The sequence below is a fragment of the Tursiops truncatus genome, chromosome 8, assembly GCF_011762595.2.
Source record: "Tursiops truncatus isolate mTurTru1 chromosome 8, mTurTru1.mat.Y, whole genome shotgun sequence".
Classification (NCBI taxonomy): Eukaryota; Metazoa; Chordata; class Mammalia; order Artiodactyla; family Delphinidae; genus Tursiops; species Tursiops truncatus.
Genome location: NC_047041.1, coordinates 96,228,873 through 96,253,692, shown reverse-complemented (window position 1 = coordinate 96,253,692; position 24,820 = coordinate 96,228,873). Strand labels below are relative to the sequence as shown.

General features: G+C 49.6%; 1 protein-coding gene and 1 long non-coding RNA gene across 5 annotated transcripts; one reads left to right on the top strand and one right to left on the bottom strand.

Moving 5' to 3' along the window:
• The first annotated feature begins 5,669 nt into the window (after nt 1-5,669).
• On the top strand, nt 5,670-21,173 carry LOC141279393 (uncharacterized). 3 transcript variants are annotated; one of them, XR_012333537.1, is made up of 5 exons: nt 5,676-6,547; nt 15,385-15,621; nt 16,724-16,827; nt 17,057-17,145; nt 18,830-21,173. It is a non-coding gene; the product is annotated as an uncharacterized lncRNA (long non-coding RNA). The 3 variants fall into 3 exon arrangements; XR_012333535.1 differs by having other exon boundaries at nt 5,670-6,547; nt 16,724-17,145; XR_012333536.1 differs by lacking the exon at nt 17,057-17,145 and having other exon boundaries at nt 5,685-6,547.
• On the bottom strand, nt 15,617-24,203 carry LRRC55 (leucine rich repeat containing 55). 2 transcript variants are annotated; one of them, XM_073808965.1, is made up of 4 exons: nt 23,860-24,203; nt 21,455-22,950; nt 16,922-17,258; nt 15,617-16,631 (listed from the first exon to the last, which is right to left on the bottom strand). In XM_073808965.1, exons 2-3 carry the CDS (start codon nt 22,173-22,175, stop codon nt 17,023-17,025), a joined length of 957 nt encoding a protein of 318 aa, XP_073665066.1. In that variant the 5' UTR covers nt 22,176-22,950; nt 23,860-24,203; the 3' UTR covers nt 15,617-16,631; nt 16,922-17,022. The 2 variants fall into 2 exon arrangements, with proteins under 2 accessions (XP_073665066.1, XP_073665065.1); XM_073808964.1 differs by lacking the exon at nt 15,617-16,631 and having other exon boundaries at nt 17,021-17,258; nt 21,455-22,373; nt 23,860-24,202.
• Nucleotides 24,204-24,820: the final 617 nt, after the last annotated feature.

The window sequence follows — 24,820 nt, the reverse complement described above, 5'->3', positions numbered from 1 at the left end:
CCTGAGTCTTTGAAGGCCCTGTCCCTAGAACCATGAACTGGGCCCATTCCTTCAAAGGCAGGGAGGCAATGGGAAAAGATGGTGGCATCTTGGAGTAGGAGACCTGGGTCGTATGCCAGTGAGTGACATGTCACGTGGCCTTGCTGAGACTTCAGTCTTCCTCTCAGGGACTTAGTTTCCTCATCTATACACCAAAAGATTTCCAAGTAGTATCAGCGTTCTGGGCACTGGGTGCTGGTGTTGTAACGTGAAAAAGACTAGGTCACTTCTTTCAGGCAGCTTCCAGCCTGGTGTGGAGACACATACTTTCAGAGCAGGGTACCGAGTACAATGCCAAAGGGATGACTGTTGGGGTGGGTGGTATACAGGAGCAGACAAAGGGTCCTTCATCCAGCCAGGGAGGTGCAGGAAGGCTGCCTTCACATTTGAATGATCAGTGTGGGTCAGTTGGTGGAAGGAGGCGGGGTGGGGGGGGAAGTACTTTAGACATTTCCAGAGAACAAGGAATCTATCCAGTCATCTTACCTTTGCAACATAAAACTCCAGCTCCCTCCCCGCGTCTGACTGGTGCTCTGGAGAGACCCACAGCTGGGAGGGCAGCCAGCAACAGAGGTCTCTGGGATGAACTCTCAGCACAGCCCACATTCGAGTTTAAGTCACAAGCTTGCCTTGGGCAGAGTTTTCCAGCAGTCAGCAGGATGTCTCCTTGGGAGCCTCAAAGACTTAGATCAGAGCCGACACAGCCTTGGTCTCTGCCAGGGTTCTCTGGAAGAGATGACACCCCCCTCCCTCCCTTCCATCGCAGGGTCTTCCTAAGGACAGGACTCCCAGCTCCATCTGCCCACCTTGGGAATATGCATTGAGTGTAAACTACGGGGGAGTAAGAGTGAGAGAAAACAAATAATGTTGTCAAAGAACACATACTTGGAAACTGATAGGAAAGCTGTGTAGGAAAGGGTGTGGTCTCCTGGGAGGGTCTAAGCAGGGACTCTGAGCTAGCCTGGCAAGTTTCTGGGCAGACTTCTTTTTTTATTTTTTAAATTAATTTTTTTTAATTTAATTTTATTTTTGTATACAGCAGGCTCTTATTAGTTGTCCATTTTATACATATTAGTGTATATATGTCAGTCCCCATGTCCCAATTCATCCCACTCCCCTTCCCCCCTTGGTATCCATATGTTTGTTCTCTATGTCTGTGTCTCTATTTCTGCTATGCAAATAAGTTCATTTGTATCATTTTTCTAGACTCCATGTATAAGTGATATTATATGATATTTGTCTTTCTCTTTCTGACTTACTTCACTCTGTATGACAGTCTCTACGGCCATCCACGTTTCTGCAAATGGCACAATTTCGTTCCTTTTTATGGCTAAGAGTCCACTGTATATATGCACCACATCTTCTTCATGCATTCTTATGTTGATGGGCATTTAGGTTGCTTGCATGTCCTGGCTATTGTAAATAATGCTACAATGAACATTGGGGTGCATGTATCTTTTTGAATTATGATTTTCTCCAGGTATATGCCTGGGTGGAGTCCTGAGCGGGGATGCTGGAGGTGAGGCCTAAAGGAAGAGAAGAAATTTGCTAGCTGAAGAATGGGGTGAGATAGAGAGGGAGCAGATCAGATTCTAGACAAAGGACTCGCGTGAACAAAGCCTCTGGGGCTAGGGAGCTTTGCCCATTAAGGTAAAAGGAGGCCAGGTGACTGGTGCCCTGAGGGAAGGTGTTGGGGCTGATGGGACCGGGTGCTGAAGGGTTGGCTGGGGTTAGCCCTGCACGTCCTGCAGGCTGCACGGAGGCTTTTGTTCTTCACCATAAAAGCAATGGGGAACCACATTAGCAGGATGCTAGTAGGATTGGCTTTGTGTTTTGAAAAGAAACATCACCCTGTCTCTCTCTCTTTTTTTTTTTCTTGCCACACCGTGCAGCTCATGGGATCTTAGCTTCCCGACCAGGGATTGAACCTGGGCCCTCAGTAGTGAGAGCGTGGAGTCCTAACCACTGGCCCGCCAGGGAATTCCCAAGAAACATCACCCTGGATGCCTGGAGGAGAATGGGTGGAGAAGCAGACGATGGCTGTTGCTAGACGCCAACGCTCAGAGGCTTTTGCAGGAGATGAGGACAGCCTGACGGGCCGTGGTGGTGGCGACGGTCAGCTCTGGAGTGTGCTGGAGTGCACGCAGGTGCTGATGCAGAGGGCGTGACAACACAAGGAGCCTAAGGCTGGGAGACAGGAGGGACTTGCCAGCACTGGAGCCAGCACTGTTCCTCCTGTTCTTTTATGGTAGAATCCTAGCATCAGAAAGCGCCAGAGCAAGAAGCAGCCTTAGAAATCATCTGATTCTTAGATTTGCTAGATAAGGAAACCGAAGCCCCAAGGAGGGAAGGCTTTAGGGGCCAAAGGCCACTCAGGGAGTTAATTAATTAATGAATGGCGTGGTCTAGGCATACATAAACATGGCTCGGCTGACCCCTAGATAGCAGGACAAGTGTTTGTTCAGGAGGCAGAGAACTTGGCAGAAGTTCCTCCAACCGCTTTTCCATGTCCCCTTGCGCCACTGGCTTGTCTCCGCTGTCTGCCTGGGCTTAGGGGATCCAGATGTCTGGGGCCACCGAGGCCAGCCGATTTTCCCACGTCATGGGTTCCCAGTGCTTGGACTCAGTAGGTCAGCAGCTACTCTGGAGGGGGTGGGTGGCAGGGAAGGAAGCCAACCCTGTTCTTTTGGTGAGTTTCCCAGCATCTGAGCTTAGGGAGAAGGCTGATTTCCCTGGGTGCCCCAGATGTGCCCCTCCAGTCGGACACAGCCCTACAGCTAAAACCAGACGGTGCCAGTCTGTGCCTAAATACAAGGACGCTGGTGTTCAGAATCGAATGTTGGGACAGGGTCTGACAGATGTTATCCAGTACTGTGCTGTGTCCAGATGTAGGAGATCATTCTGGAGATGTGTTCGTGTGGATGCTAAAATGTTGGTTCTTTTCTTTTCTTTTTTTTTTGCGGTACGCGGGCCTGTCACTGTTGTGGCCTCTCCCGTTGCAGAGCACAGGCTCCGGACACGCAGGCTCAGCAGCCATGGCTCACGGGCCCAGCCTCTCCGCAGCATGTGGGATCTTCCCGGACCGGGGCACGAACCCGTGTCCCCTGCATCGGCAGGCGGACTCTCAACCACTGCGCCACCAGGGAAGCCCTCTTTTCTTTTTTTGAGAAAAGCAGGCGAATATTTGAAATTGGGATTGCATTAGGAAATTCCTGAAAGTATTTTCAGGCAACTGCCTGAGTAGTGCTGTGTCAGAGTGACCTGGCTTTGTCTCAGAGGAATCTTTGGGGTCCCAGAAGGACTCAGGGTCTCCATCCTCTGCAGCTGCCCCCTTGAGCTCCAGGAATGTTCAGGCAAGGGGGACAATGGCACTGGCTTTTGGGAAGCCTGTGGCGTGTGGAAAAGTGCAGAGTCTCTGGAATCATACAACCCTGGGGGGGGGGGTGGGATTGGGGGCCCCAAATGTCCTGGCTTCACTGACTACCTGGGTGACATTGGTACTCACCTCTCTGAACCCCAGTTTCCTGTTTGGCTAAGCGGGGATGAGAAATCCTATTTCAGTGTCATCACGTGTATGAAATAACTGATGGAAAGCACTTAACATATTGTCTAGTGTTGAAAAAAACGCACAGTCAATTTAAATTCTCTCTGTGATTCTCAGTCTGGGACCCTGAAATCAGCCAAGATTGAGGCAGATAGAAGAACAGAGCCTTCCTCGTTAGCTCTGGCCACTCCTAGCTCTCTCTTGGGGTTCACTGCCATGGCAACGGGTCGGTGGAGTGGTGAGGAAGCCGATCTGGGCAGCTGAGCAACCAGAACACTGCCTGGCCCGCTGGCGCCTGGTCCAGCCAGGGGGGCAGCCTGATTCATGTCTGCCTGATCCACTGTCTTCATCTCAGGCCGCCCTGGGGGAAACTTTTTGCCCAGGGCTGGGGAGAAGCCCACTAGCTGGGACGTTCCAGGTCCCTGGTGGTGGACACAGTTACAGGGGCTGCAGAGTCTTCGAACTGCCAAAGCAGAATGTGAGAGCTGAAAGGGACCCTGGAGATTAATTCTCTCAGACTCCTTTCTTTATGGCTGAATACAGAACAAACCGATAACGAGTGTCTACATTGTACCCAACACAGAATGAAGTTCTTTCCTCATAGGTTCATTTCTACAACAATCCTGTGTGATAGGTATAATTATCCCCTGCAGGGAGGTGGAAACCAAGGCCCAGAGATGTGAAATCTTTCATGTACAATGCACAGCTAGGATTTGCACCCAAGGCATCTCTGATTTCAGGTCCTGTGTTCTTTCTACTACCACGTGTTACCTATTGTCTGTCTAGCACTCAGGAACGTGTCTGGTTTATTCCTCTGTGGTAGTCCTAGTCCCCGGGACAGTGCTTCACGTATATTAGGGGTTCAATTAAAGATTGTTAGACAAATAAATCACCAGGGATAATTGTGGTATCATTTTTTGCAGGCATGATCCTAAAAGTGGGCCAGGTAAGTGTGTGTGTATGTGGGGCTTCTATCAGACCCTACAATGGGAAAGAGAGACTTAAGGCCCTAATGATGAGAATCCTCCCTTGGCATCCCAGCCCCTCTTAACCAGGCTGTTTTCCTACGAGTTCTAGTCACACTGGATTCCATGCTGAACATGCATTAAAATTCCCCTCTGTGCCTTCTCTCCTATTTTTCCCTGACCTGGAATATTCTTATTTCCATCTTTATTTGAGGATCCCGTACCCACTTTCAAGGTTCAGATGTCCCCTTGCCTCTCTAAATTTCTTTACTACCTGTGGGTCTCTTTGGTGTGTCCTTGATTACTTTCTGCATTGTGGTCTTCCTTCCTGTCATGACTTCCTCCCCTTACAGACATGAGCTGCTAGCAGGCCCTGACTCTGTTGATCCTGCGTCCTCTGGCACATTGGCACACACAGCAGTTGTAATGAATGTGGAACTGAATGGAGTTGACTAGTGCAGAGCTCCCCATCCTGGATCCCTCGTCACTCCAACGCTCTGGTTTTGGGCTGGATTAGCCAAGGAGTAGGCCTAGAACTAGGCAGAGCTGGGGGCGGGGGAGCGGTGGGCCTCCATCTGCCTCCTCTCCCCAAGTGTGGGCCAAAAGCAGTCCTCTCCAGGGACCTCCCTGACCTCGCCTGACCTTCACCAGGGCTGTTTTCTCATTCACTTGGATCAGGCTGAGAAAAACAGGAAGAATCATTAAAAGACAGAGCCTTCCGAGCCAGCAGAATCATGGCTGATTCTTTTTACAGACACCAAAAGCTTTGTTTGTGCATCGTGACAAAAGAGTGGGCCTTTCCTGCCGGCGTTGGGGAGAAGCTTCCACTAACCTGGGTGCAGCCCGGCACCATGCCCGGCCCCCTTCGCTTCTCTTCCTCTTACTTCCACGGTTAGAATCGCTAGTGTTTCCCACCCTTAAAAAAATGTAGAGTTGGAGGACCCCTCAGGTGTGTCCAGAATCTCTCCCTGAGAGATCATTCCACTCCTTGCTACTCAAAGTGTGGTCCACGGACCAGTGGTGCAGGAGGCTTGTTAGAAATGCAGCTCCTGGAAATGCAGGCCTGCTGGTACAGCGTCTGCGCCTTAGCAAGGCCCCCTGGGAATTGTTATGCACATTAGAGTTGGGGAAGTGTGTCTCTCACTGTTTTTTTAAAATAAGAGGTGATGTCTGAACCCTTATTCGGGGGAATTGTAAGAGGGAAATTCGTGAGTTAGTGGCAGGATTAATTGGTTTAACAAACATTTGTTGGAAAGCGGCCATACACTGGTCCTGTGCTAGGCACGGTGGATAAAATCTGAAGTAGGGATCCCGGTCTCTTTGGTCTTCAGTCATTCTTTCTTGTACATAACATTGCCTCGCCCACACCAGTGTTTGTCGAGTGAATAAGACGAATTCCAGCCTGGCGTTTCCTCCACTTCACTACAGCTGCCTTCTATAATTACCAGCCTCCTTGAGTAACTCGTAGCACTTTCAGACAGAAATAAATAAATTCTTTTTCTTTTTTCTTTTTTTTTTTGCGGTACGCGGGCCTCTCACTGCTGTGGCCTCTCCCGCTGCGGAGCACAGGCTCCGGACGCGCAGGCTCAGCGGCCATGGCCCACGGGCCCAGCTGCTCCGCGGCATGTGGGATCCTCCCGGACCGGGGCATGAACCCATGCCCCCTGCTTCGGCAGGCGGACTCTCAACCACTGCGCCACCAGGGAAGCCGGAAATAAATCAATTCTTTAAGGAGGAGTTCAGAGAGCGGCTGCATCCTTGGTTTTACCAGCTCCGGGCAGCAGAATCTCAAGACTCTAGTCGTGAGAAAATGTTCATGCGATCCATAAGTCCACACCTCACGAGTGATAGAGGGAAAGGGTCTAAACCAAAACAAGGAGCGACTTCTTATCAACTAAACATCTCTGACGAAGCGACGTAGGACATAGAACAGGTTCAAGTATCAGTGCCTGACTCCACTTCACCCAAGGTCTGGTAATAGTTCTGACGTCTGTGGCCGGTGAGTCTGTCCTGTGCAGCCTGGATGTCTGCTGGGTGTTCCATGTGGCTCTTGTCCCCTGAAATCTGATCTCTGTTGGAATGTCTAGTTCTTCCTTTAGGGGCTTTATTATTATTATTATTATTTTTTTTTTTTTTTTTTTTTTTGCGGTACGCGGGCCTCTCACCGCCGTGGCCTCTCCTGTTGCGGAGCACAGGCTCCGGACACGCAGGCTCAGCGGCCATGGCTCACGGGCCCAGCCTCTCCGCGGCATGTGGGATCTTCCCGGACCCCGGCCCGAACCCGCGTCCCCTGCATCGGAAGGCGGACTCTCAACCACTGCGCCTCCAGGGAAGCCCTAGGGGCTTAATTACTGATTAAACATTTTGCTTAAAGTAATCCTTAGAAGCCACCTTTATTTCTGAGGACGGCTTTGTTTCTCCCTTTTCTTATTCATCCAAATAGCAACTGTGCAGCGCAGCCGCCCTCCTCCTGGTACGTCATAGGCTCCATGGCTGCATCTGTGCCCCTTAGGCTGCTGCATTCTTTCCAAAAGCTCAATATTCTTCCACTACTGTGGAGGGGGTGGGGTTCTTAACTTTGCTTGGAGGAGTCACACACTACCTCGTGTCCGGATTGTAAATGACTTTTCTTTTGGGGGAAAGCATGTTGCCATTATACGTTTCTCTGTAAAAATCTTATTTTGCAGTAATTGCTTGGGATGTCAATACTCTTCAAGACCAGTTTGAGATGGCTGGTAATCTTCTCTTCATTATTAATTTTTGTTGTCCTTGTCAAACTCCGAAAATATTGTGCACTGGCGTTTCTCAAAGCAAAGTGATGCAAATTTCCAGGGGCGTTATGCCTGGAGAAGTTAGAAACAATAACTGGAGAATTCATCTGTTCCTTGCATTGGTCAATTTAATTGCATCTAGAATACTATTTTTATTAATAAAAATAGCAGTTGCTAATTGTTTGTTGATTTCTTACTATAAGTCAGACACTATTCTAGTGTCATTAGTAGGGATTATATCATTGAATCACCACTACAACTCTATGAGATAGGTAGTATTCCCACTATACAGAGAAGGGAATGAGTCGGGGCAATATTGAGTTGCAGGGCCAGCACAGATTCAGGGTGGGGCGGACCACGCCAAGGCATGATTCACTGGGTCCCGTGTTTGGAGACAGACTGTCGCAGCTGGCCAACGTGACCTATCTGGTATAGGATAGCAGTGTAGCACACTGAGTCTGGAGGACAGATGTGGATTAAAACCCTGGCTTTGTCCCATTTCGACTGTGTGATGTTAGATAAGTGACTTAAACATCTCTTGGCGTCTAGCTCTTTCCCTGTAAGAGCGGGAAGCTAGTGGTTCATTGTCATTATCACGAACTGCATATCACTGTGTGCCAGGCACCGTTCTCAGCACTTTACATACTCGATCTCCTTTAATCTTCTCAGAGACCCTATCAAGTGTCTACCATTGTCCTTTCAAATCAACAGGGAAATTCAGACACAAAGAGAGGCTGTCACCTGCCCAAGTTCACATGGCTGGTAAGCGGCAGCACTGGGATTTGAACCCAGGTCCGCAGGTCCATGCTCTTCGTTATGCTCTGCATTTCTCGAGAGTAGCGTCTTTCAGGCAGATGCCAACGAAATAGGGCAGGTAAAGCACTTGGTGCAGCGTGTGGTACAATATAAACGTACAAAGTCGGCAGTGGTTGTGAACGTTCACAGTGTAACATCATCCTGAGAGGCCCAGCTTGTCACCATCGTCTTTCACTCTTTGGTTAAAATCAGTACAAGCTGTTCGTTCCCATTTAAAAAAAAATATGACTTCATGTAATAGTCCCATTTCGAATATATTTGGGCTCATCTCAAATATAATTTGTTTCCTGGATTTGCTTCTTTGTCTACAGCTGAGGGAGTCATACTTTCCTTCTAGAAAATCATTTTGGATCGATGCTCTGCCTCTAGCATGTCAGTGGATACAAACCTACAAATCTGTACTCTGAAGGTGCTGCTGGTTATTTAGGCTTCAGTACCTGACGCTCAGAGTGATACAGCATATTTAAACCAGCACCGTATGTCCAGAGTTCTCTACCCCTGTCTCTTGGTCTTCAGGTTTGAGCTGTTTCCTGACATTATGCATCTGTTTGTAGATCTGCTTCCTCTCTCCCTCTTGTCACTTACGGATTGTTGGCTGTCTGTTGGGATTGTTTTTTTTTTCATAGAATGAAGATAGCCTTTCTGCTACTTGGGTCTGGTTGAGCATACATACAGCTGAAGTTAAAAAAAAAAAGAGTTATCCTTGATGCCTCTTTTGTTCTCTCTCACCGTATCTAATACATCAGCAAGTCCCATTGGCTCTGCCTCTAAAATATAACCTCAGTTTGTCTCCTTACCCACCACCAACACTGGTAGCCTTTTCACACATCTTCCAACTGGATTATGCAGAAGACCCCTCGCTGGTGTCCCAGCCTGCACCCTTTCCCACCTTTGGAACAGGTTCCATACAGCGTTTGACCTGAGCTTTGAAAAATGTCATCAAATTATGTCATTCCCCTGCTCAAAACCCTCCAGTGGTCTCCCAGGGCACTTGAACTTAATGTGAAGTCCAACCAGGGCCCGCAAGGACCTGCTGGATGTGGGCATACTTCTTCAACCTCATCCCCCCAGCCCTCTTCCTGCTGTGTTTTCTTTGCAGCACTTATCACTATCTGGAATTTTTTTACTGTTTATTATCTGATCTAACCTCCATCCCCCACCCCCACCAATTCCCACTCCTAAATAGAAAATAGGCACCGAGGGGCAGAGACTTTATCTTCTCACTGTCATAACCCAGCATCTGAAACATGCCTATCACATGGAATTTTGAATGAGTGAAGCCATAAACTGCTCCTTTATATGGGACTCTAACTTCCCGTATGAGCCATTCCCATAGCTTTAGCTTTTAACTTACTTGCATAGAGATCTCTTTTGAATACTGGCTCAGCTATAGGAGGAGCATCCTCAGTTTTGTAAACAATTAGCTACATTATTATATATTTTCTAGAGCTTCATGCAATGTACTCCCAAATGATTACATGAGCTAAGTGTAAAGCTGGGGGGAACACTATAGTATTCTTTTTATCATAACCCTCTCTTAGTGGTGTTTTTCTCCTTCTATCATCTCTGCTCTCCGTGGTGAGTGAGCTGGGGATAAGGACCAGTGACACAATAGAGCCAAAATTTTCTCCTCAAATAGCCTCTCAGTCACCACCTATGGGCACTGACTCTTCCCCATCAATCTCTCTTATCCCTCCAATGGAAAACCTATCCCTGCAGTAGGTTTAATCTGCATCTGAATGGTGAAATCTGAATGCCATGCACTAACTCTTAACTTGGTAGTATTTTTTTTTCTGTTTCTTTACCTTTCATCCCAAAGATCATTTTCCACAAGGAGGTTCATTTCCTTTACAAAGTTCATGTTGATTACTGTTTATGTGCTTCAAACATTTTTGGTCTCAGCCCAAATTGATCCAAATTCATTTTCTAATATTTTAAATAGTTTTAGAGCAGATTGAAAGTAGAAACAAAAAGGAGCAGAGAGGAATTAAAAAAAAATTTTGAGCATTAAAAATTGGAAAACCAGACTGTTTTTAGACCTACATCACAAGAGATAAAACAGAAAAGGGCTTTGAGCAAAAAGGCCCATTAAAAATGTTCAGTGAAAGCAACTTAGCCAAGTGGAAACAAATAAGAATAAGAATGTGACTTCCCATCTATTGTTTCAGATAATTGCAAGGTTGCCATTGAGAAAGAAGGCACCTGGGAAGAGAAAGCAAGGAATCAAGGTAGGCTTGAAAACACTTTTTAGGAAAGAACTTTGTGTTTGTACTGAAACATGGAACTTAGTGGAAACAAATAGAACAAAAGTCTTATCAAGTTTTTAAGGGAGGTGAATTGCTAAGAAACCATGAACCTGGATTTGAAAAGCTATTGACTATTGAGAACCAAAACAAATTTCAGGTCAGCATACTTGCACCAGCAGGAGGCTGGTTGTAGAAGATGGACAACCTCCAAAGGGTACATGGTCCCCAATACCCACTTTAGATATGGCCAGGATGAATAATGGAAAAGGGAGATCCTCCAAGAAGGAAGAGTCAGAGTAGAGAACGACCCACAAAAGAGTTCTTACCAGAAAGCAGAGTCAGGGTCTAATAAAGGAACTTGATCTGAGGCCTTCATAATGCTCTTCCATCAGGATTTCAGAATTGCTATGGACCACGACTGCTGTGTTTTCATTTTCACCCTTTCTTTCCAAACAAGGGTTTTAATTTGCTGTTACTCTGTCCCTGTGCCACTACTGTGTACTGGGTATGTGTACAGTGGATGAATGATGAATTTCCTTTTTAGTTCATAGGTCACTGGACCACAAGGAGACCTAATGGAGAAAATACTGCATCATTGGCGATCTTGAGCTTTGAGTTGGATGTGGTGACAGGATAAGATAAATGCGGGAGGAAGACTGAAATGATATTTGCTGATGAGTGGAGTAGATGGTGTTAGAGACTTGGTGGGGTTTACGAAACCCTGTTTCCTTTGCTTTCAAGGTACATAGTAGTCTAGTCCCTTGAAATTAAATGGAGCCAAGGCACTGAGTTCTGGCCAGTGAAATATGGCTGGAATTTATGTACAATACCTCCAGCTTTGCCCCCCACCAAAGCTCCCTTGAGATTCTCCACACTGCAGAGAATGCAGTGGAGGGCTCTGTGGCCTCATGGATGGCAGGCATCAAGGGTCCCTGAATAACCATGTGGGGCAGAGCCTTTGACATGCATTGGCATGTGACATGAGCAGGAAATAAGCCTTTATTGTGTTAAATAACCCAGTAAACATGGCTTTATTCCATTGAGATTTGGGTATCACCTGTTATCACAATTAGCCTACCTTGATTAATGTAGTAATCAAAGTTATACAGAATGAAACACACAGGATATGTATTGTTTTTACCTATCCCCTTCCAATTTTTTTTTTTTCACCAAGTAATTATAGAGGGTCTTTGTGACTCAAGGCTGACTTCCGATTGAGACTGGATTTTCTTAATGTCTCATATTGTTCTTGTCCCCTGAAGTCAGGTAGTCCCCAGGTATTATTGAGTGTCTAAATCCAGAACTACTACTTACTGGCTGTGTGACCTGTCTGAGCCTCCGTTCCCTCATCTGGAAATGGGTCTAATGAGTACCTGTCTTGGGTTGTCGTGAGAATTAAGTAAATTAATTCATGCGTTGTGCTCAGCACAGTATCTGGTCATATGACCTGCTCCATAAATGCTTCCTCACTATCATCATCATCATAAGTTGCTAGGTATAGGCATGGCACTAGGGATAGATAGCACTGAATGAGATAGACAAGGTCTGGACTTCCGTGAGATATCTGCTCATTTCATGACCCTTATTTTTGATGTTTCACTTGTTCAGTATAGGCTCTCTTAAGTCCTTAATTTTAAGAGAAAGTTTTTGCCCCTCTCCAAACGACTCCAGAAAACCCTGGTTATTGTTGTGCACATTCTTTGTCTTTCTATCTGAGTGTTCTGAGTCAGTGTGTGCGTTCCCTTTAGTGGCTTTACTCTGTGAGTGCAGTATTTGTACTCTGTGGCAGTTGGAGCGGGAGGAATAGAGGGAGGTTAAAATATGCATTGGTGGAAGGGACCACTTCCTGCTTAGAGCCACTTCCTCTTTAGAGTACCAGGATAACCATGGCTGCCAACATACACATAGAAGTAGATTTTGCTCCTTCTTTTTCTGCCTCTGTTCCCAAGGTACACTGTCCAACCATCTCATTTCTAATGATGTGTAGGCAACCCTTGCAAGACTCAGGAAGTTTAGAATCCCTTCCTTTTTAAAAATTAACCTATGAGAACAGAGACTGAACCTACACCAGTGATGACCTCATCCGTCCTACACCATGCATTTAGGTGCCTGGTTTACCTGTATGCCTGATCTAGTGTCCTTATGCCCACGCGGCTGGCATGGACCATCTCCCTAGCACACACTCCTTAGTGATGCTAACTAGACAGGCACACCCACTTGCCTTGGCATGTTTTACAGATGACCCAAGCTGCAAACACCAACATGTATAAGACATATGCTCTCCTCTTTGTGTAATTTCAGACACCAAAATATGCCTACACAGAGGGGTGTGTGCCTACAGACGCAAGTGTATTCTTTTTTGCCTGGTAGAAATAGGCTTCTGTGATGTTCCTTCTACTCCCACACATGCCCTTCCATGGCTGGCACACCTCCTAATTATTCCCATCTACACCCTCCCCATAGGCCCTTTGTGTGTATATTTTGGCGCACATTCTCTTGATTCCGCCTAGCTCCTTTCTCTCTCTCTTTCTTTTTCTGCCTCCCTCCCCCTTCCTCCTCTTCACAACTCTTTAGAAGATTTGTTAAACTGTACACTCTTTTTTATTAATGTACATTTATGAAAAATTCTTCACAGTTACAAAAGTGCATGGTTATAAAATCATCTCCATACAAAGGTTGGCATCTTCCCTTTCCCCTCCCTGCCCTAACCCTCCCGCCCCCAGACAACAGCACTCCACAGTCGAGAGCTCTCTGCATCCAGAACTCTCCACCCAGTGCTGTGGCAAACACGACGGGGATTTGCAAAGGACCTTGCAACTTCCTCCTTCACTTCCCTTTTGCCTGCTTCTGGAGTGGGGAGAGCAGATGAATTTCTCTAGCTTTGGGAAGATGTTCTTTTGAGGCATGGACAAAGGTGTCTCTTTTTACTCTTCTGGAGCTGGAAAGGATGTCAGAGTGATACAAACAAAGACATCTCTAGGGAACATGGGGGTTCTAGGTCTTCCCTGATGGAGAAGTAGCTGTCTTGTTCTGTTCAAATTCCGTACACCAAGTTCCTTGAAAGGAGCCAGTAAACTCTATAGCAACTCAGGGGATCTATTTCTGCGGGGTTTCCTGGGAATCCCTGCAGGAATGGAGATACAGATGAGGGTTTGTCATAGGGTGACCACAGGCAACTTGTCCAGAGTGGTGTGTACAGATGTGGGGTCTTTTCTAAAGAACAATTTTCTTGGTCCAGACCTTGACCATCATAGCCCTGTTGGTTACCTAAACTTTGCTATCCTCAGGCCCGGCATGAAAAAATCTTCTGTGATGAGGACAGATCTCTGAGGGGTAGAGAAGCAATCAGGCTGTCATTTGGCTGCCTCAGCTACATACTTGTCTCTCATATATTTTCTGAGCAGCTATTCCTACCCCAACCCTAATGAGATTCCATTTTAGTGTAGTAAGCGATACAGTAAACAGACAGCTGGGTAGACCATGTCAGAGAACTGAACTCAGGCTCCAGAGAGATTGGCCTCATATCAGTAGATACCCAACATCCACAGAACCTCATGAACAGACACATGGACTCAGAGATACCTCCAGGCTTACGTGTTAACCAGTCTGGAGAAAACCTAATGAAGCCTTGTAGGGGCAACATCATGGGTTCTCGGTCAGTAGGGTTGTGGGAAGAGTTCCAACCAGGACTGCTAGATTATCCCTAGAAGCATACCACTAGAAGTTTGCTTCTGATAGCCTGCACGAGATGGTGGTGGTGGCAGGCAGGGAAGAAGCACAAATTCCTTGGCGGTAGGGAAGTTAAATGCTTTCTACATTGTGGGTTAGTTAACTGGGGACCTTCTAGTAGCTGGAGAAGCATCTGTTCTTTAAAAGCCTGTATCCTACTCAGAAAGGTTTGCCATTAATGGGAACTAAACAGTATTATTAGAATGGACATTTGATCTCAAGGGCTAGCTTGTTTGGTCTAGTTCTATGCAAAAAAAATCACATGTCTTAAAATATGTTAACTATATTTCAGCAAACCAGAGTCTCTAAGAGATTATGATAGATGTATATGGTGTCCCTCTGTGAGAGGTTTAACTGTTTGTGTCAGGACTATTATTTCTAAAAGTTTTTCCTCAAATACTTTAGGCTGTCAGCTTGACTCGTGGAGAGAGCGGCCCTGGTCCGCTCGTCCTTGGACACAGTTGAAGAAGACAGTGGGCACAGTTCTGCTCCTATTCTCACGGGAGCGGGGTTCTGACCCAGGTGTTGTAAGTGAGATGCAGAGGAGACAAGATTCAAGTACCCCAGGTCTGGCAAAGTTTCGGGCACTCTTTTGGTTGACTAGCTCAGGGAAGCATGAATAGGGGAAGACTTCTTGGAAGATGATGTGCCAGGAGGATGGGTGATGCAAGCTTGCTGGAGCTGAAGGCAAGGTAGAACGTCCTCGTTTTAATTCTCATTTTGGCCACAGCCTTGCCAACATATCGGACTGGGTCTTAAAGTCTTCCCCTATCCTGCAGAGGCTCTCATCCCACTGCTTTCCTGCTTCCTTTGTATCTCTTGCAAAACTGCACAGCAGGGCTCAAGTAGGAATGCAGCTTCCTCTCCTGTTTTCCAGAGGTCTTATTTCTTGCATGACTACCACCGTGGCCACCGGTCTTGATGTGTTATTTACACGTTGCAAGGCAGGTGTCTCCTATTCAGATGTTATCTGTGCTGCTTCTCTGTTTCAGGGGCTGATGTGCCCTGAGCACATCTAAATCTGCAGGGCACCTGATTTTACTGCCCTTTATTTAGCTGATCTACTAGGACCTTCATGGCTGTGAATCCTAGGGACCCACTACCCAGCCCTCCCAGGCAGTTTCTTCCTCAAGCACCTGGGAAAGCACTGGAAAGAGAAACGAGATGGAGTTGAGTCACAACCCTGCTGTGTAAGCAGGTCACACCCAGTTTTGAATCTCTATTGCTCCATCTGTAGAATAAGAGTAATGATGTCGGGCTTGTCTCCCACACAGGGTCGTGCAAAGTCAAGGAGAATGACGCCAAAGTACCTGCACAAACTGTCCAGCACTGAACAAATACAGGGAAGATAATGATGAAGATGATGAAACTGACAATGAAGATGATGACAATGACGATGACGATAATTGTGCTTCGCACATGAAATTACTTGATTTTTGACTGCTTAGACATGGTTCCCTGAATGGAGCTGCCTATCACCTTCCTTCTAGAGTTTATCCAGATAATGTTGGGTAAGATACTCAGCTCTCTACAATGAATTCATCTGTAAAATGGGAATCATAAAACTCGCTAGGCAGTGTTGCTGGGAGAATTGAAATCAATGACTCAGCAGATTTAACAGTGCCCAGGAGAATGCCTGGTCCTTTTTGGGAGCTTCATCAAGTTGGAATTTGAACTTAGATAGCTTTAGAGGGAATTGTGATGTTCCCCAACTTGAATGGGGTAGTAGGAAGAGCACAGATTTTATTTTACTCGTTAAGTAGCATGTGACTTAACCTCTCTGAGCCTTAATTTCTTCATCTGTAAAATGGGGACAGCAATGCTCACCTCAAGAGGTTGTTGTGTGCATTAAAGGGAATTGTCTCTGGAGAGAGCTTATCACAGTGCCTGACACCAGCAAGTGCTGGGTAATTAACAGCTCTCTCACCCTTATGCTGAAGTGGGTGAGTTGCTTAGAAGGGGGAGCAAATCCTCTGATGGTTATGACTGTGGCGGCCTTCTCCTCCTTCCGTCCTGGGTATCATGCTACAGGGCTGCAGCCCATGGTGCGCTGCCCTGTCGAGGTCCCTTGGCATGAGCACCGTGGCAAGAACAGTCACAAGATTAGGAGTCCCAGGGTGCCAGGACTCCTGCTTCCCTCTTCTGAAGCCCACGCTCGAGTGAGAGGCAAGAGACAGGGGTAGGAGAAGAGCACTGAAGGTGTCCATCCTCAGTTTGCTACCTGGACCTCGCCAGCATGCTACAATTGGCCGCATAGGATGGGGGGAGGGCAGTCAACAGGAGGTGGTCTCACCTGGCAGCTGCTGGTAGGAGGAGGCTCAGGGGGCTGGCATGGAGGTGTTCTCGCCCTCAGAGGCAGTGATGGGCAACGCCGAGAGCTGACAGATTGGGTGTCAGGGGGAAAGTTTTGGTCCTGTGTCACTTCCGCTCTGTACATTGAAGTCACAGGTATCGTTCACTGTTCTCAACACACCAGGCATACTCTGGCCTCTGTCATTGGCTTCTGTCTGTCCTTCTTTGTCTATGGACAGAACAGACAATTTTTTGATGACCCAGTTCACCTGGGTCATGAAAAATCACCTCCATTCTTATAATTCTCTTGGACTTTTCTAGACACAGTTGATGACCCCTCCTCTGGGCTTCCATAACTATGTACTCAGTGTGCTGATAAAAGGTCTTAAAGGGAAGAGTTTTCGACTCTCTCTCCTCTATCAGAGGTAAGTGCCTTGAGGGGCAAAGTGTAGGTCGGTCCCAGTTCCTAGCACAGTGTCTGGCCCACCGTAGAAGCTCACACGAAGGTAGTTTCCTGACCTTGCTTGAGCCATGACCTGGCTGCCCACTCTGGCCGGGGCAGAGCCAGAGTGGGCAGCCAGGGAGGGTGCCCGGTGGTCAGCGGCGTGGAGGTACCCGGGTCAAATCTCCTCCTCGTCGCTGGCCTTGCTCCAGCGGTGGCAGCAGTTGGCCGTGATGCCCAGGAGGAAGTTGGTGGCCACGGATGCGATGGAGACCACGAAACCCACGAAGGCGATGAAGAGGTAATCATCCAGGGTCAGGGTCAAGTGGCAGGCCTTGAAGCTCTCCTCGGTCAGGGAGAAGAGTGGGGCGCCCTCGACTTCTGGGGGGCCCCGGCACTCAGCCAGCTGAGAATCTGCAACACAGAAGCCAGGGAGGGTGAGTGGCTTAGGGGAGAGCAGGAAGAGGGAGCCCCTGCCCCTCCCAGGAGAAGCTGGGTTTTTATGAAGTTTCTTCCATGTGCCAAAAGTTTCACTCACCTTCTTTAGTGCCCTCAACAACCCTCACAGCAAGTTTTTTTTTTTATTTAATTTTTTTAATAGATCTTTATTGGAGTATAATTGCTTCACAATAGTGTGTTAGTTTCTGTTGCACAACAAAGCAAATCAGCCATATGCGTACATATGTCCTCTTATCCCCTCCCTCTTGAGCCTTATATATGGTTTTTTGTTTTTTTTTTTTTTGTGATATGCCGGCCTCTCACTGTTGTGGCCTCTCCCGTTGCGGAGCACAGGCTCCGGACGCGCAGGCTCAGCGGCCATGGCTCACGGGCCCAGCCGCTCCGCTGCACGTGGGATCTTCCCGGACCGGGACACGAACCCGTGTCCCCTGCATCGGCAGGCGGACTCTCAACCGCTGCGCCACCAGGGAAGCCCCTATATATGTTTTTATAGAGGTGGAGATCACTGCTCGGAGACTTTAGTAACTTGCCTAAAGTCCCGTAGCCCCTGCTAACGGCAGATCTGGGACTTCTGTGGGATTTCATCATCATTGTAATCTCTTACAATAGCCTCCCAACTGGTTTCTAGGCTTCTGCCCTTAATCCACCTCGACACAGCTGGCTGAGTGATCCTTTTAAACCTGAGGTCCTGCCATGTCACTCTGTGCTTGAAACCTTCCCCAGGCTTCTTCTCCTTCCCAGAAGAACCTCCCCATCCCTTCCACTCTCTTCCTGGTTTGCTCGGATCCATCCACGCACACCTCCTGGTCATTCTTCCATCACCCCGAGCATGTCCCCTTTCAGTGTGGGGAGGGGGAGCCTTTGCATTTGTCCCCTCGTGAGGGTGCTTCTCCCCTGGATCTCTGCACAGCTCAGGCCCTCACCGCCTCTGGGACTTTGCTTGAATATCAACTTCTCAGTGAGGCCTTCCTTTCGGATTCTATATAAAACAGCAACCCCACTTCACTTTTCTCTGGGCCTTCTCTCTCTTACGTACTTTGCTTATTTTTTTCCCCATTGTAATTATCACTGTCTCACAGTTTGTTTATTATCTGTTTTCTCCTTTTGAATATAAGTTCTTCCTGTAGTATCCTTAGCATTAGAACAGAGGCCTGCCCATTAAATGCTCAATTAACCTCTGTTAATTGAATATGTGAATGAATGACTCTGTCCAACTCCAAAGCATTGGGTCTTTCTACTACCCCATATGGCTTTTCCAGATACACAGAGTGTGTAGGGTTAAGAGTTTGGGCTCTGGAGCTATTGGCCTGGGTTCAAATCCCCTCTCTATCCCTCCCTAGCTGTATGATTATGCCTAAGTTATTTAACACCTCTGTGTTGTGGTTTCTTTATCTATAAAATAAGGATAATAAAAGTAACTATGTCATGGGATTGTAGTGAGGATTCTACGAATTAACTTACAGAAATGATATATTCTTGGTACACAGTAAGTACTACATAGGTGCGTGTTTTTATTGTCATCCTAGGTTGGTCTTTCTGGACAGGTCAGTGGGGTCATATTCTGCACACAGACTTCTATAGGAGGGGCTTCTCCTTCCGTGGGATTGCTGTTCTCTCCATCACTGATGGCCCCAGCTCACCCTTCCAGGGTCACTGGTACAAATGCATGGTGGCCGTCAATGGCTGCATCTTTCTCTGCCTTGGAAGGGAGAGCGGCAGGCAGAGAGCAGTTCTGCCTCGCAGTGCCAGCACTGGCTTTCCAACAGCCGGCCACTCCTTCGTTCAGTGGGTAAATATTAATCCAACTCTCTCCTTGGGCAAGTCTTTCTTGCTTTTCTGGTTCTTATGAAGAAATGGGAAATGTAAGAAGGGGATAATTTAGTCTCAATCGTCTAAGAAAGTCAATGTGAAGGAGCTTTTTAAATTATGTGGTGCATAAATGGTGTTTCTTCATTCTGCCGTCTTTGAGGGAGAAGAATAAAATGATGGACTTGGATTGACTCTTTTGAGAAACGGATGAGCCTGATTCTCCTTAGAAATGGACAGTCAGGTTCAGAGGAAGGCTGCAACCTTCCCCAAAGCCCAGGCTGAAGGGTCTCTGTAGGCTGTATGCATAGGACCCCAGACTCCAGCCAGGACGAGATGGCACCTGGAGTTGAACATCCAGAACCAGAAGATGCTGAATCCCAAAGTCTATTGAGTGAATGAATGAGGTGGTGGTGATGCATTGCGAGGCTGGGGGATGTGGGGACCCTGAGGGCAATTGACAGAGCCTGCAGGAGGGCAGGATGGGAGCCCGGGGGCTGACGAAGCCCTCTGGTAAGTCAAGGGACCAGTCTCGAAGTTGATTTATATCCCAAGATCTCCCTATGTTTCTCTGTGTTGGGATTTGTCCAAAAGATAGGGATAGTAATGGGAATCCCATGAAGAAAAAGGGAGGAAGAAGCAGAAAAAGACAAAGGGAAGAGTGTCACCTAGTCCTACCTAGACTGGCAAGTTCTTTGCCTCCAAGATGAAATATCCTGGAGAGTGTGTCATCGTGCAAAGTGTGTTCTATGGAGGAACAGGGAAGCTGCATCTCTGGCTGTGGCCTGTGGCCAGTCACTTTCCCTCTCTGGAACTTGGGTCCCTCATCTGTACGGACATGAGACTTCGCTGATGGGATCTTGGACCCCTCTCCTGCTCACTGGGAGCCTGGGCTTCTTCCGAAGGGCAGCAGGGACCTCCGAGATCCCAGAAGAGGAGAAGCCCCTGTGTGTGGAGGAACCCTGCGGGCCCTTTCTGTCCTTAGTGCACAAGAGAGAGGGGACGAGGTGCAGCCTGCAGAGGTTAGGCTAGTGGGGAGATCGATCCAGGCAGCCAGGCTTCCCCTCGTGTGCCCTCCCCTCAGCCCATCTCGGTCCCCAGCTATTTTGGTCCCAGAGATCTTCCTCCCGCAGTTCTGTGGGAACACTGGAATCGTGACCCACAGCCCCCCGCAAACTATTTTGATCCTGGGCTCCCCACTCAGTCCTCCTCTCCCTCCCACCTCATCCAGCACCGCTGCTTCTGAACTCGCTCTGAGCTCAGGCTCTGGGAAAGCCCCCGGGTGGCGCCCCCCCGGCCAGCCCTACTGCAGAGGTTCGGTGCTGTCACACAGGAGAGCTGGTGGCTGGGGACCACAGCTCGACACTGCCTGCCTGCAGGCTCATTGAGCCTGTGGGGTTCAGGCTCCTTCAGTCCCCAGTCCATTCCCAGTAGAGGCTGGCTCGTTAAATAGCCACATAAGAGTTTCTCTTCTCAGATCCACACTCCATGCCCAAACCTTGCAGAATTCTGCCAAGGCCCTTTGGCCAGCCCAGAACTCAAGCCCTGCCCACTCCTGGTAGCCTAGAACCTGACTCATCGGGATACAGCCAGAGGGCAGCCAGGCTGCCAGGGTTCGAATCCTGACTCCAACCCTTAACGGCTGTAGGACGTTGGGCAAGTTACTGAGCCTCTCTGTGCCTTGATTTCCTCCTCTGTGTGTGTGTGTGTGTGTGTGTGTGGTGTCTCACCAGGGTTCTTGTGAGGATGAGATGAGCTAAAACATGTAATATATTTAGAATAGGGCCTGGCAGATAGTAAGTACTACAATAAATGGGGTGAACCATTTCTATTTCTTCTAGTACTTAGCACACTTAAAAAGCAATCTGGTAGAGCAGAACAGAGCTTAGAAGTCAAATAAACCTGGGTTTTATCCACAGCTCTGCCACTTTCTAAATGAGTGACTCTGGCCAAGTCTTTTCATTGTTCTAAACCTCAGTGTCTTCACCTGTAAAATGGGGATAATAAGAGTGGGGTCCAATGAGATAACACCTGCCAAGTTGGAAGGTCACGGTGGACGCTCAATAAACACTGTCTATTATTAATGAGCTGTTCTTACTTGTTTGCTCTCTGTCTGCCTCATTAGGTCATCAGGGCCACAGGGGCGAGGGTGGCGTCAGTTTCATTAATGCCGGGTCCCCTGCACCGGGCACGCACAGCAAGAACTCGGCAAAGACTTGGGCAGTGCAAGACCGGTGCACGAGGAGGCGAGCCCGGGTCGGCCCTCAGCAGGTGCGCAGGGTCTCTAAGTCCCTCCCTCTCCCGCGGAGCCTTTGCTGTCCGCGGGGCCGGGCTCCCTCCCTTACCCGCCGTGCAGCGCTGGATGCGGTTCCGCAGCCACTTCAGCAGGGGCTCCATGGTGCAGCCGCATACCCAGGGGTTGCCGCCGATCTGCAGGGTCACCAGCCCCGGCAGGCCCTCGAGAGCCTCGAGGCTGAGGAAGGCCAGGCCCCCGTAGCTGAGGTCCAGGTCCCGGAGCTGCGCCAGGCCCTGGAAGGCCCGCGGGTGCACCCTCCGCAGCCCCGGGTTGTGGCTCAGGTCGATGTGCACGAGGCCGTGGGCGGCCTGGAACATGTCGGCCGGCACGTGGCTGAGGTTGTTGTAGCTCAGGTCTAGGTGTGCCAGGCGCTTGGCGTGCAGGAAGAGGCCCGCGGGCAGTTCGACCAAGGAGTTGTTGCGCAGATCCAGCACCCGGAGCTCTATGTAGCACGTGAGGTAGCCAGACGGCACGGCGGCGATGCGGTTGTGGGCCAGGCTGAGGTTGCGAGTGTCCCTCGGCAGGTCTGGGGGCACGGAGAAGAGCCGCTGGCTGCTGCAATCCACCACCTGGTTATGGCACGTGCAAAGGACCGGGCAGCTGGTGCCGGCATCCGAGGGCATCACCCCTGCGGCCAAGATGAGGGAGACCAGCAGCATGGCCGGGCGGGGGGGCCCAGGCCAGGGCAGCTGGGACCAGGTGTCACCCATCTTAGGCTGCTGGCAAGAGCAGTGCTGAAGGGAGCCCATCGGGGCTGGGGCTGTGTCCATGGAATCAAGAGTCAGTGGCTCAGAAAGGCAGCTGCATCAGGGGCCAGAGCCCTGGCAGGTGGGCTTGGCGGCACGTGGTATCATGGCTCCAGCCTTTCCCAGGAGCCTCTAAGCACCAGAGGGCTCCCTGCGTGAGCGCCACAGGAAGTCCCCTTTGGAGCCTAGGGGGCCGTACACCCAGCTGAAGTCCCCCAGGGTCTGAAAAGATGATCAAAGCTTGAGAAAGGAATGACCCAAGGATGGGGCTGGACCAGCTGCCAGCAGGTCGGGGAAGGGTCCCTGCAGGTCTTTTATGTCCCTCTCACCCATGACTTCTGGGTGCTCCTCTCTGGACTATGTCTGAGAGGTGGGAGGGGGACTGGAGGACAGGGAAGGTGCCTTTTAAAGGTCCTGGCATGTCTGCAAACCCCCAAGCCCTGTCCCAAGTCTGGGACCCATTAGGAGGCCAGGGCTGCTTTTGAACCTCCCGCATTCAAGGTCTCAGAGGCCATTTCTACTGATGGCCCAGTGGGCTCGAGTCCAAGAGGGTCCTGGAGTGGGCGTTTGGGGAAGGGAACCCGGAGGGGAGGGGGTCTCCATGGGCCTCTGAAAGCCTCGGTACTCAGCCTCAGTGTCTACTGAAATCCCCAGGGAAGGGAGGAGCCCCACGGTCGGCCACTGCGGCTGGAAAGAGCCATGTGTCCCGGAGGTGCAGGATGAGGGTCGGCTAGGAGAGCTCAGGGGATGGACTTCCCAAGCCGGGCTCCGTGTTCAGTGGGCGGAAGCCGAATTCCCTCTGTCAACAAGAAAGCACTCAGGCAGAGCGAACCAGTGCGTGTCCTCCCTGCTGTCCTCCTAGGTTCCTGGCTGCCTTCCCTGGCTGCCTTCTTGGCCACCAACCACAAAGTTCTCTGCTTACTGTCTCTCAAGTGTGGGGACAGACCTCACTCTCATATTGTTGTCACCCACTAACCTTCCGCCCCCCGACCTGCAGCCATCCTTCTCCTAGGTGTCTGTCCTGGGCTAGGTGCATCGGCTTCTTCTCCTAGCCCCACCCACATCAGCACCCAACACCCCACCTTCGAATAACTCTCTAAGAAAAAATGCATACACACACTGGCCGTTTGCACACCCCCTTTCCACACTCAGCACTACCATCTCCCCCCCCCGCCACACACACACACACACACACACACACACACACACACACACACACACGAGCATTGTTCTTCTCCTGTGACTCCCCCATATTTTGCCCGGCCATCACACCTCCCCAGTTTTCTCTCCCGCTTCCTTCTGCATACGCATACCTGCAGAGCCTCCTTCCCAGTCTGCCCCCACCATCTTTCACCCCCGGTGCGTACCCCTAATCCCAGCATCCTTTTCCACAAACACTCCACTCTCCCCTCTGCCCCGCAGTGGGAGCCCACACCCACACTGGGTCAGGCAGAGAGGTTGAGCGTGATGACACACCCAGTGTCTCAGCTCACTACCCACCCCGCATCCGCCGTGGCCCCTCATTTCTCTTGCACCCACTTGCTGTCCTCACTTGTCCTCCCCTCACCCCCTCGTCCGGCACTGCCTCTCTTCTCACCGCTTCCAGCCTCAATCCCCCCCACTGGGAAATCACCCCAGCTCCCCTTAACCAGGCTCCTTTTTCTCAGCCCCAAGGTCTCCCCCTGCACTCCCACAGGAGCCCACTTACTCTGTTCCAAGGACACAGCCATCAATCTGCAGCAGACACGGGGCTCCCTCCCTCATCCTGGAATCCCCGCTCGCTCGCTGCTCCAGGAGAAGAGATTGCCTCACAGGCTTGTCCCCTCCCCCGGCCTCTCCTCCATGGCTCCGGGATCCCTGGGCAGCATCCTCTGTGGTTTCCCGTCCTGTGGTCCCCGTGCCGTTTCCTTTCTTTTACTCAAAAGGGGAATCAGAGAGAGGATGCTTAGAAGAAAGTTCACAGAATCCGAATGCTTCTTCCCGAAACTCAGCTAGTGCTGAGGCTGCTGGGGTATGTGGCTTCTGCCAGGTCCTCCCCTCCCTCCCCCTTCCCTCCCTCTCTCCCCTCCTCTCTCCCTTTTTCGCTCCCTTTCTTTCCTCGAGGGCCAGGTACTGACGTTTCACTGTCTCTTAGCAACTGCCTCCACATCTCTGAGCAACAGGAGAGCTGGCTATGGACCCCACCAAGATGACAGAGAAGAGAACGAAGCAGTCACAGAATCCACACCCACAGGATCCTAGTGATGGGACAAAGGGGAAGAAGGGGCGAGGCGGGTAGACAGGCCAGGACAGGGGCAGGGGCAGAGGAGCAGGCAGGGAGAGAGGGCAACAGGGCCCAGAGGGAGAGACTGGAACAGGGACAGAAGCATGAATCTGGCCTCTGAGATGGAGGAAGGGAGACTTAAGGGCATCAGACCCAAATGGGATAGGAGGGAGGGCTTGGAATGGAGAAAGGAACCGAGTGGGGAGGCAATAAAGATATGAATGAAGATGGAAAGAAAAAAGAGAAGTGCATGAGACAAGTTTGCTCACTTGATGGGGTCTGTCTATTCAGTCCATATACAGCATCTGTTTCCCTGGGTCTGAATGTATTTTGGTCACTAGGTACCAGGTGACGAGACTGGCTCAGGGCTTGTCAGGGATAATTATAGGAGGTGAGAACTTTTCTG